Genomic DNA, 12,554 nt, shown 5'->3' on the forward strand with positions numbered 1-12,554 from the left:
TTTGTTTGTCTAGGAGAGTTACAACTAATAGTGAACTTCTTTTAATGAGTAACTTTTTTTCTGTTTATTTTGTCTCAATTTTCAGAGGTGGCACAGAATCAACAAGGTATGCAGTTCAGCTTATTAATGCTCTTATTCAAGATCCTGCTAAGGAACTAGAAGACTTAATTCCTAAAAATCACATCAGAACCCCTGCTGGCACCAAATCAATTCATGCAAATTTTTCATCTGGAGTAGGTACTACAGCTGCTTCAAACAAAAACGCATTTCCATTGGGTGCTCCAGCTCTTGTAACTTCACAGGCAACAACACTATCTACGTTCCAGCCCCCCAATAAACTGAATAAAAACGTTCCAGCAAATGTACGTTCTTCTTTCCCAGTTTCCCTTCCTTTAGCTTATTCCCATCCTCATTTTGCTTTGTTGGCTGCTCAAACTATGCAACAGATCCGGCATCCTCGCTTACCTATGGCCCAGTTTGGAGGAACCTTTTCACCCTCTCCTAATACTTGGGGACCATTCCCAGTGAGACCAGTTAACCCTGGAAGCACCAATAGTTCTCCAAAGCATAACAGTGCAGGTCGCCTGCCTAACCAAAATGGAAATATTTTACAGTCAGAGTCTACTGGACTATCTGCTGCCAGTTGTCCTATCACTGTGTCTTCTGTAGTTGCTACCAACCAACCTCTATGTGTTCCTAATAGCCGGACTCCTTCATCAGTCAGAAAGCAGTTATTTGCCTGTGTTCCTAAGACAAGTACCATGGCAACAGTGATCTCTACTGTGACAAGCACCTGTAGTTCTCTGCCTTCTGTTTCATCTGCATCTGTCAACAGTGGACAAGTTCCCACAGCATTTCTGCCCTCTAGTGCTCCACAAACACAACTTTCTGCACATAAAACAGACTCTTTCTCTGCTATATCAACTCCGAAAGAGAAGGTGTCCACGCAAGACCAGCCTGTGGGAAACCTGTGTACCCCATCTTCAGCTGCAAATAATTGTAGTATCTCTGCCAGCAACAACCCGGGAGCCCTAGAAACCCGCTCCTCTAGTAGTCCTGCTCCTCTCAGTAACACACAGGAGGAGGTACTGCCAGCAAACATATCTGATTTAAGTCCTCTGTCATTGCCTTTTGCATCTAACTCAGAGCCTACTCCATTAAGCTTAGCATCTCCTCGATCAGTTGCTGCTGATAATCAGGACACCAATGATTTACCTCAGTTAGCAGTACCAGCACCTCGAGTTTCTCATCGAATGCAGCCTAGAGGTTCTTTTTATTCAGTGGTACCCAATGCCACTGTACACCAGGATCCGCAGTCTATTTTTGTTACAAATCCAGTTCCTTTAACACCACCTCAAGGTCCACCAACTGCAGTGCAGCTGTCGTCAGCCATGAGCATTATGAATGGTTCTCAGATGCACATTAACCCAGCAAATAAATCTTTGCCACCTACATTTGGTCCAGCCACACTCTTCAATCACTTCAGTAGTCTTTTTGATAGTAACCAGGTGCCAACTAACCAGGGTTGGGGAGACTGTCCACTGTCTTCACGAGCTGCCACAGATCCATCTTTCACTGTTCAGTCAACTTTCCTGGGTAACTCTGTTCTTGGACACTTAGAAAATGTGCATCCTGATAACTCCAAGGCACCTGGATTCAGACCCCCTTCTCAGCGAGTTTCTACTAGTCCAGTTGGTAAGTTACCTGTAGCTAAATCATCTCTGTTCAGCCTTTGTCAATCAGCTCATATTCTTCTTCAGAGGTTCCCAAACTTATTTGGCTTACCGCCCCCTTTTCAAAAAAATTACTCAGTGTTGTGTTCACTTTACTGCTCCTCCGCCACCAAATCTACTTTCTTTAACCCTTTAACCTTTTTTTGGTTGTTTCCAAATTTGCATCATTTCAAACTGCTACCACCCCCTCGCCCCATCATTCCAGCCCCGGCAGGGGGCAGTATCACACATTTTAGGAACCTCTGCATAAATGATATTGCCACCTCATGTTTTTCCTGACTCTTTAGCAGCGAAATTGTGCCTTGTTGCCAGATTTCCCTTTGGTTGTATAAAATGACAGTTTTGATAAAGGGCTCATGTGTACTTTAGGGAAAATTCACAGCTTGAAAACATTTTCCATAGTCTCTGAAAATTCATACTTTGGATTAAAAAAATGTAAGTTGTGATTTTAGAAACAGGTTCATAGCATAGTTTCTTAGTTCCTACTCCTGTTTGAAATTCGTTATTCATTTATTTTTGTTATCACTGAATCTTCATAATCCCCTTTTGGGGGGTTTTCTTGGCATAGATACAGGAATGGTTTGCCCTTAACTTTTCCAGCTCATTTTACAGAAGAGAAAGTTAGGCAAATAGTGTTAAGTGACGTGTCCAGGGTCACACAGCTAGTATCTGAGACTGAGTTTGAATTCAGGTCTTCCTGACTCCAGGCCCCTTGCTTTATCCACTGCACTACCTAACTGCTCCTGTTCATTTGTATGTTTGTTTTTAAAAGGTTTAATATGATTGAATGTTGTTTCCATGGACTTAGAAACCAACTATTGAATTCACTACATGAAAGAATTAGTTGAATTATAAAAATAAGTGTCAATTTTGAATTTGTTTTTTGAAACTTAGTTTGTTTATTGGACTCTGGGCCACAATAAGTATATACTGTAGAAATGATAATGGTACTTTAGGGATGTACCATGCTGAAAAATAATTGTAGCTGATGTGAATATAATTTGGATTGAAATCCTTGGGGAAAAAAATGAGTTGAAGGATTTAACAATGGTGTTTATACTATATGCTGCCCCTTTACTGATTGGCTGTATTATTTAAAGTGTATCTGTATGTTGGCTTGGGGTGATTAACTTTTTCAAGTGAATCTGTGTGTGTGGCATTAAATATACTGTACTTTAAAATTTGGAAGTACTTTCTACCTTCCTACAGTGCAAGAGAACCCCAAATATACATATCACCTTCAAAAGTCCTAAAAGATAATTCTAGTTTTCTGTCTCCTTAGTTATATAAAGATAAAGCTGGTTAGATTTCATTTTGGTGGAATTAGTAAGAGGTTTTAGACTACTCTTGAAAGGCCATGGGAGCAGGAAACAGTAAATTAAAGGCCCCATTCCCAGTGCTGAAGTTATTATAATAGTACCAGTGTGGTTTAATATAAATGCCACTGGATTTGGAGTCAAGAAACATGAGTTTGTATCCTGGCTTTGAAACTAGCATCTTGTGACCATAGGTAAATCACATCCACTCCATTAGAAGAAAGGGCTGTAGAAATAGGAGTATGTATTTAAAATTGTAGCCTTTTACATAACACTGTCCTCCAGAGTGATTAGAAGTAAAACCAGCATCTGCCTGGTATGTTTATTAGTGGATGTTGTCTTTCCATGAATTGCAGTTTAGGAATCTCTTATATTTGGTTTAAAAGCAGTTTTTAGAAGTATAAAGAGAGTGTATAGTTAGAAAACTAAGGGGGCAGCTGGGTGATACAGTGGATAGAGCACTGGCCCTGGAGTCGGGAAGACCTGAGTTCACATCTGGCTTCACTTACTTAAAACCATATGACCCAGGGTAAGTCATTTAACCCTGTTACCTCCAAAAGAAAAGAAAACTAAGGAGGTCTATTTGGGTGATTTTTCTTTTTTATAATTTACAGGTTTGTCAGAAGCTACCTTTTTCTGAAATGAACATAGCTATTTCTTTTTTCAAGCCTTTTTACCCATTCCCCAGTAGGTCTCTCACAATAGGGAATAAAATGTAAGAAAGCCAAAATTCACCAAAAGGAAACTTTTGGAAGAAAGATATTGAATCTGTTTACAACTTGTTAATTTTACTGTAACAAGTAATGTATCCCATATCTATTTGGTTCCTCAACATTGAACTCTTCAGGAACACTAGTAGTCTTAACCTTCAAATAATGATATGGATGCTGTCTAGTCACACGTTCTCCAGTGCACTGGCCTTAGGTTCACAACATCTTAATTCTAGAGATGGAAGATATGGCATAAACCATCTAGAGGCCAGCTCCCCAACTCTCTTGTTTTCTGGGCTTTAGGGAGAGGAGTTTCAATTTATTTATTTTTAGTTTTCAACATTCACTTCCATAAATTTTAAATTTTCACCCCCTTCCTTCCCCTCTCCTCCCCAAGACGGCATGTAATCTGATATGGACTCTACACATACATTCCTATTAAACACATTTTCACATTAGTCATGTTGCATAGAACAATTATAACAAATGGGAGAAACCACTAGAAAGAAAAAAAAGCAAAATAAAATAAAATAAAAAAGAAAATAATCTGCTTCAATTTGCACTCCAACTCCCTAGTTTTTTCTCTGGATGTGGATGTTCCCTCGTGAATGCTTTGGAATTGTTTTAGGTCCTTGTATTGCTGAGAAGGGCTAAGTCTATCAAAATTTGTCATTCCACACTGTGGCTGTTTATGTAAACAATATTCTCCTGGTTCTGCTCACGTCACTCAGCATCAGTTCATAAAAGTCTTTCCATGATTTTCTGAAGTCTTCTACCCATCATTTCTTACAGCATTACATTCATGTATCACAACTTGTTCAGCCATTCCCCAGTTCATGGGCATCCCCTCAATTTCCATTTCTTGGCCACCACAAAAAGAGCTGCTATAAATTTTTTTGTACATATGGGTCCTTTTCTCATTTTTATGATCTCTTTGGGATACAACCCTAGAAACCATATTGCTGGATCAAAGGGTATGCATGTTTTTATAGCCCTTTGGGCTCTTGTTTTTATAGATGTGGAATCTGAGGCCCAAGGAAATGAAATGACTTGCTCATGGTCACACAAGTAGTAAGCACCAGAGGCAGGATTTGAACCTAAATCTTAACGCTGGCGCCATTGATCTCTCTCTCTCTCTCTCCTTTCTTTCTTCTTTCTTTCTTTTCTTTCTTTTTTCTTTTTGGAGGGCAGTTGGGGTTAAGTAACTTGCTCAAGGTCACACGGCTAGTTTTTGTGTGTGTGTTAAGTGTCTGCAGTCAGATCTGAACTCAGGTCCTCCTGGCTCCAGGATCAGCGCTCTACTCACTGCGCCCCCTAGCTGCCCCACCATTGATCTTTCTATTTTACTATTCTGCCTCTCATAACTTCTACCATACTTTCCCCTTCAGTGAAAGTTATGAAATTAATCTAGATGATTATCTCATTCTTAAACATTCATCCTTTATTCCTAATATATGTTTAAATATGCTTCATCTGGGACAGTAGGTGGCACAGTGAATAGAGTACCGGCCCTGGAGTCAGTATGACATGAGTTCAAATCGGGCCTCATATACTTGACACACTTACTAACTGTGTGACCTTGGGCAAGTCACTTAACCCCAATTGCCTTGCCTTCCCCCCCTCCAAAAAAAAACAAAACAAAATAAATATGTTTCATCATGGGCTACTAATATGCCACAGCAAGTGTTTTGGTGTTAAAATGCATTTTTTTTTCTTATGTACAACCTTAACTGACCCTTTGGAAGTACAGAGATCTATATAATCTGTATATAGTGGGTTTTTAATAAGTATTTATTGAATTGAAGGATTTTTAGCCATTTCAAGGAAACTCTTCCTTTCCATATCACTTCATAAATCTTTGGAATTAACAGCAGTAACTGTCTTTTCCTTTTCTAAAAGAAAATTAAGGCCTTGGGTTTGAAAATCTCAACTAAATGTATAACTTGGCCATGCTTTCTTTCAGGATTACCATCCATTGATCCATCTGGGAGCTCCCCATCTTCTTCTTCAGCTCCTCTGACAAGTTTTTCCAACATACAAGGAACACGGGTTTTTCTACAAGGTCCAGCACCTGTTGGGACTCCAAGTTTCAACAGACAACATTTTTCACCCCATCCTTGGACGAGTGCTTCAAATTCATGTAGGAATTTTGGGGAAATGATTATGAAAGTTTTTTAAGTTAATATTTCAGAGAGTTTTTTTTAGATTTAAAAAACCATGAGGCTCACCAGCGTCCAAAGTTATATTACAACACTTTTGATAATCTTTGGTCTCTGTGGTCTTTTTTTTTTTTTAAGCAATCGGGGTTAAGTAACTTGCTCAAGGTTACATGGCCAGTTATTTCTGGGTGTGGTGCTAAGTATCTGAGCCCAGATTTGATCCCCAGGTCATCCCAAACACTGGAGCCGGTGCTCTTACTTGCTGAGCCACCTGGCTGCCCCTAAGCAATTGGGGTTAAGTAACTTGCTCAAGGTTACATGGCCAGGTGTTTCTGGGTGGGTGCTAAGTGTCTGAGCCCGGGATTCAATCCCCAGGTCATCCCAACACTAGAGCCAGTGCTCTTACTCGCTGTGCTACCTTGGCTGTCCCTCTCTGTGGTCTTTTATTGATAACATAAGCAGCATGGAAAATGGTCAAACTAGCTGGTCATAGTAGAGGGAATTTAGAATCCTTACTACCAGTAAGGCTGAGACTGGTTAATCATTCTGTCTCGAGAGTTCTATCTTGTTTTAAATTTGGGACTAAATATTGGTGAGCCTCCTAGAATTGAGGGTGGGATGATGCTGCCAGGTTGCCTAAGGAAAAACAAACAAGAGCCAAGTCAAAAATGGAGGAGGTAAAAGGCTGCCTTGCTACTCATAGTGAGATTAGGCCTGTAAGCTGCCATTGTGCTTGTAGTCTGGGTGAAATAGGGAAACCTAGTCTTATAAAAGAAAAAGAAAATGCTCAAACTAGTCCACAAATCTTGAAATATTTTTAAACTTTGTGCTGAGTAGAACCAGAGGTATTTTTACAAAGGACCCTTTCCATTGCACTACTATTGAATAATTTGTTGAATTTGATCAGAAGTTAAAAATTGTGATATTGCCCTGATCTTTCTTTTTTTTACATTTAGGAAAGTTGCATAAATTTGATTCTTTTTCTTACTTATTGATAAAAAGACTATTAGGATTAAATCCCCACAAATATAATCATTATATAATATAAATATATATATTTAATTAATATAAATATAATATATATATATATTTAATATAAATATAAATATAATCATTATATAATATTATATAATCATAAGGTAGTCAGTGATTTAATTGCCATTTTTAATAGTGCAAAAACTTAACCCCCCCCAAAAATGGCCATCTTGTTACAGTAATAAAACAGTCAGTTGAAACTTGCAATGCTTTTCTAAAATTTATCCTTATTTTTAAAATAGTACCATTTTTAGGCTTATAATCTAGGGCAAAGATGAGTCTTTTGCTCTGAAAGTAGCAGTAAATATATAGTACCTTTCTTTTCTGCCTTCATCTGAGCAGCCTAGGAAATTTTTAAGCCACAATTTTTAATATTCATTGAGTACTATTCACAATTATACATAATCTAAAACTGTTTACAGAATCTTGGTTTCAGAAACTAATTTTTCACCTTCATTACTTAAAAAAGTCACAGCTTCATCATTGCGTTTACCCACCACCAGCACAAATCCTTTCCACACCTTTAGCTTTATAGGTTGTTGTAGGCAAACGATTAATAACCTTTTTGATAATGTGCCTTCTCCTTATTTAACATACTAAAATTTAACATCTCCTTATTTAACATACTAAATTGTCTGAGAATACAGTCCATTACTGGGTACTATGCCCATATAGATTTTATAGCCTGAATTCCTTTAGCATACAGAACCTTCAAAAACCCAGGTTCATATCTCAACAATAAGACATCAGAGTAGGACTTCCGTGGAAGAAATCTCCACCCAAGTTTCTCAGATATTTACCATAATTAGTTTTTATATGTAATAAAACAATAGAGAAATATTTTGCCACCAGGTGACTCTCCTATTGCATCTGTTTCCTCGGGATCATCTTCACCCCTTTCAGCTACTTCTGCACCACCAACATTAGGCCAACCAAAAGGAGGCAACCCCAGTCAGGATAGGAAGGTACCTCCCCCGATCGGAACAGAGAGACTTGCTCGGATTCGACAGGGAGGTTCTGTAACACCAACTCCTCTGGGAACTAATTTCACAGCACCTGTTGGACATAGTGGTATCTGGTCCTTTGGCGTCAATAGCGTGTCAGGTAAGATTGTCCTGCCTTCTGTAGAGGGAATAGCACAAGTAGGGCTTTTAGAGCAAGCAGGAAATGCTTGTGATGATAGAGGTCCTCCAGATGATGGTGTTTTATAGCTACCAAGTTTACAGCTGTACCTTATATCTGAAATGTTACTCAGGGTGAGTATTGTAAGCACAAAACACAGCATCTAGAAATTATTCAAAGTCTATTTCTTTTTCCCTTGAGCTATTCTAGCTCAGATAGTAGCAACCCTTGGAATCCCTAAGAAGACCAGTCTGTGTTACTAAAGTCTTCTTTTGAGGAGGCCTCATGGCAGTTACTAGAAAGTGTTTGTTATTCAGAAAAATTTCCTCACTTAGCGTGCTAGTCAAGCTGCTGACATAGACTAGGAGTTTTTTTCCCAAGAAAAGTCTCTGTTCAAATTAAGTAACACATTACCCATTTATAATTCTTTCCAGAAGGCCTTTCTGGTTGGTCACAGCCTGTGATGGGGAATCATCCACTGCATCAGCAGCTCTCAGACCCAGGCACCTTCTCCCAGCACCAGCCAATGGAAAGAGATGATTCAGGAATGGTGGCTCCCTCTAACATTTTCCATCAGCCTATGGCAAGCAGTTTTGTGGATTTTTCTAAAGTAAGGATATAAAATTTCCTGAATATGGAATTGTCCGTGTAGACATTTTTGAAAATCCTAGCAAACTTAAGGGTATTTTTTTGTGTTCTTTGAGATTAAATATCCCTTTCTCTAGAGTCTGCATAAATTCAAATATTTCCTGATCATTTTGCTTCGTTTAGTAAGTATGCTGTGTCTTTCAAAATACTAGGAGGCTTAAGCTAGTTGACTGTAACACAGTAATAAGTCAGTAATAAGTCAATCTACTTATTCTGTAGAAAAGGATGTTCTCAAGGATTATGATAAAGAATACAAGTCTTGAAACCAGAGCGTCTAGATTCTGGCTCTGCTACTCATTCTTTGTGTGTAACCTTGGATAAATCAAGTTAAGTCTCTTGGCATCTCTCTGGGCATCATTTTCCCTTATCTGTAAATGAGGTTGGTCTAGATGATACTGAAGGTCCTTTCTAATTCTAATTCCATGATCTTTTGACCTTAAATTTAAATAGCTTTTTCAGCTTTACAAAGTATTTTTTTCCATAGTAATCCTATGAGATAGATTATGCACATTACAGGTGACGAGTTTATTTTGACTCTCAATAAGGATTATGTTTTTTTCTTCTCTTCCCAAGTATACTATTTATATACATGTTATTTAATGCAGAGAGCAGCTGTTTCTACCACATATAGAGTCTTCGGACTATTGTATTTTTTGTGTGAAAAGGATTTCAGGGACATAAACTGATTATTTGTAATTACTTCATGACTATAGGTATTTGCTTTCTGCTTTGTAGGGTCTGCCAATTTCCATGTATGGAGGTACCATAATACCCTCACATCCTCAGCTTGCCGATGGTCCAGGTGGCCCTCTGTTTAATGGACTTCATAACCCAGATCCTGCTTGGAACCCTATGATAAAAGTTGTCCAAAACTCAACAGAATGTACTGATGCTCAGCAGGTAAAAGACATTTAACTCTTTCTCTTACCTTTCAGGTTTTTTTCATGTTTACTTTTGACTAAATATACATTTTTAGAACCAAAAATAATTTCTATCATCTTAGACGATTTTAGTATCACTCTACTATTACTGTGCTTTAATGTTATAGGGCTCCCCACCTTGTTAGAAATAATTGCCATTAAATTTGTATTTTGTTTTGTTGATATGTAACATTCCTAATTGGAAGTTATGATTTTTCCCCCTTTTCAGATTTGGCCTGGCACGTGGGCGCCTCATATTGGAAACATGCATCTCAAATATGTCAACTAAGTTAGAAGGTCTTTTCTCTTTAGCCTTGTTTGGGAAACCTACCTTGGAAGAACCCTGGGGATTTTTTTTAATGTGCCTAACTAAGCAATTTTCTGTGTGGGCTTTAACAATGGAAACTTGATTGCCCATTGTGTAAGAACAAATTTGATTTTCCTATCCAACTGATTCTGTTCTCCAGTTAGTTTAGCCATTTTGAACTTAAAATCAGATGAACCTAGTGCTTTTGGCTAAACAGTACTGAATGCTATTTGTCTGCAGAAAAGAGAACTAGATGATTACATGATTTCAACCTTTTAGGGTGGTAAATACATGTATAATTGTTTACATACTTAAAAGGAAAAAAAAGTTGAGTAAATTTCATGTCGTATAGTGGCTCTACTTTATGTAGCCTGTATTAATGTGAAATATTTACCTGAATATTCAATAAAAAGATGAACAGTATTTGGAAGTTGGTGTCATCCTTTCATTGTTTGTATATTGTATATACAATGCTGCCTGAGTGATTTCACTGTCACTTGGAATTGTTGGGAAATCCTCTAAAGGTCACTCAATAGCTGTACCTTGGAATCTGAAAAGGGAGAGGTCTTTGTTAACTAGTTTTTCAACCTGTTCACTCTACTTAGTAAACCTAATCAGTGTTTTTGAGCCATAAATATCATGGCCTTTTCATTGAGTAAAAGCACAAACCCTGGCATTGGAGCTTTATCAAGCACTGGTACAGTCACCATTTGGTAGATGTGGGCAAGAAAAGAGCAGTATTTTGAGTCGGATGATGTTGACTAGTTTCAGGCTAAATTAAAATTAGAATATTTATTTAGATTGATTTTTCTGACATGTGAGACAAGACGCAGGACTGGGGAAAGCTCATACAAATTTTGTAAGTGCAAGTGTTTATATTTTATATAAATTATATTTATATAAATTTATATAAATTTATATTTTATAAAGTGCAAGTGTTTAATGGGGTAAACTCTGGGCATACTAGTACCCCTGTCCTCAAGAGTGAAAATTGTTTATAACTAGCAAAGCAAAAGGTAATGCCAAGAATCAGATGCAACAGAATGGGAAAACACTAAAGTACTAAATAGTACAATTGTGTATTCATGTGTAGATACAAGAGAATTTTCTGCTCCTATAGAGAATTTATAAAAATAGAGTACCAGAAAATAATTTGGAACTTAGACATCATCACACTTAGATCAACACAACTGGAATGGAGGGAGGAGGAAAGGAACAGCAAAGAATGAGATAGGGCTGGAGGAAATTCAATTTTAAAAGATAATGAAAAGATTCTCTTGTGCCCTGTGAATCCTGAAATTTGGGAGAACCAAAATTTGGTTGATCTAACTGGTTTTTCTCTGCCCTAGCTCTAAAACTCTTCAAGTCTGAAGACACAGCCATACTTTATACCATACAAAATTAAAAGCCTATGTTTAATGTTAAACATGCCTCTTCCTTTTGTGTACTGCAATTATATGATATTCCAATCATCAGGCAGAACTTTTTACTGGACTTAAAAAAAAACAACTATTATTTTTTCAGTTTGGCAAGAGATATGAAATCCCTCTTCAGTAATTTATTGGTTAGAGCAGTCAGTCATTCTCAGATTTCTTTAACTGACGGGCTTTTTTTGGAGCTCATAATGTGGTAATACCTGTTATCTTTATAAACCTTATTCCTACTTGCCACTTTCAAAAAAAGCACCTCACTAGAATTAATGGAGAAAGTTATGCAGCTTCAGATGAGAAAACTAGTGAGGAGAATAACATAACAATTATATATGCTAGTATAAAGGTGATCTAGCATAAATAATAATATAAGAAGCTATTGGGTAGACCAGCTGACATACTTTCCTGCCTCTTAGGTTGTAATTATGGGAAAATTTTGAGAGAAAAGATCTTTAAAAGTGCTCAGTTTTCTTTTATCAACATTACTTGTTTTTCTATTGAATCTAGGCCCACACACACACACACACACACACACACACTACTGTCAGCTGCCCCTCTCCTACTCTCCCTTTTTACTAACTTTTTAACATTGTATAAAAATAAACTGATCTTTTTTCTTGATATGCAAATATACTATTGTCAATTGTCCCTTCTTGATAACAAATCTGGGATGAGTATATATGATTATAGAATTAATAGGAATCCTCAAGGATTTTATATAGTGAAATAATTGGATAATTACTATTTCCTTTTAGTTATGACTTGAAAGAAAAGGAAAAAGGTTATTGTGGGGCAGGGATCAAGATGGAGATTTGGATGAAAATATATGCCTGTTGTGCTTACTGGAGATACTTTAGGCAATTAAAATTCTATTCCATTGCAATAAAAATACATCACAAGGAAGGCATTATTTTATATTAAAGATTTTCAAACCCACTTATTTTAAACAAAATCCCATCACAAAAGAATTGAGAGTTTGTAGCAAGACAGTTTTAATATCTACTGTCTGTCTATGGTGAACTGATTGCCCTTTTGTAAAGCAATCTTTTTTTTAGTGCTGGTACAAATACTGGGCACCATTACCCAGCTAAGCAAATGGGAGAAGGAAAAAGTAACGAGGACCGGGGCTAAAAAAAAGATTGCTTTACAAAAGGGCAATCAGTTCACCATAGAC

General features: G+C 37.3%; 1 protein-coding gene across 7 annotated transcripts in view; it reads left to right on the forward strand.

Annotated features, from left to right (window-relative positions):
- Nucleotides 1–10,373, forward strand: part of ANKHD1 (ankyrin repeat and KH domain containing 1) — a 126,490-nt gene extending 116,117 nt beyond the window's left edge. For 6 of the 7 annotated variants that reach the window (XM_069104366.1, XM_069104362.1, XM_069104367.1 and 3 more), the window contains 6 exons: nt 86–1,695; nt 5,723–5,899; nt 7,806–8,057; nt 8,510–8,685; nt 9,459–9,623; nt 9,873–10,373. In XM_069104366.1, the coding sequence (XP_068960467.1) occupies nt 86–1,695; nt 5,723–5,899; nt 7,806–8,057; nt 8,510–8,685; nt 9,459–9,623; nt 9,873–9,932 (2,440 nt within the window). In that variant the 3' untranslated portion in view covers nt 9,933–10,373. The remainder of the gene's footprint in view (nt 1–85; nt 1,696–5,722; nt 5,900–7,805; nt 8,058–8,509; nt 8,686–9,458; nt 9,624–9,872) is intronic. The other variant, XM_069104361.1, reaches the window with a different exon arrangement.
- The last annotated feature ends 2,181 nt before the right edge of the window (nt 10,374–12,554 follow it).

The sequence above is a fragment of the Petaurus breviceps genome, unplaced genomic scaffold (genome assembly GCF_028583685.1).
Source record: "Petaurus breviceps papuanus isolate PSGF00001 unplaced genomic scaffold, PetGlider_PUasm1.0 685, whole genome shotgun sequence".
Taxonomy (NCBI): Eukaryota; Metazoa; Chordata; class Mammalia; order Diprotodontia; family Petauridae; genus Petaurus; species Petaurus breviceps.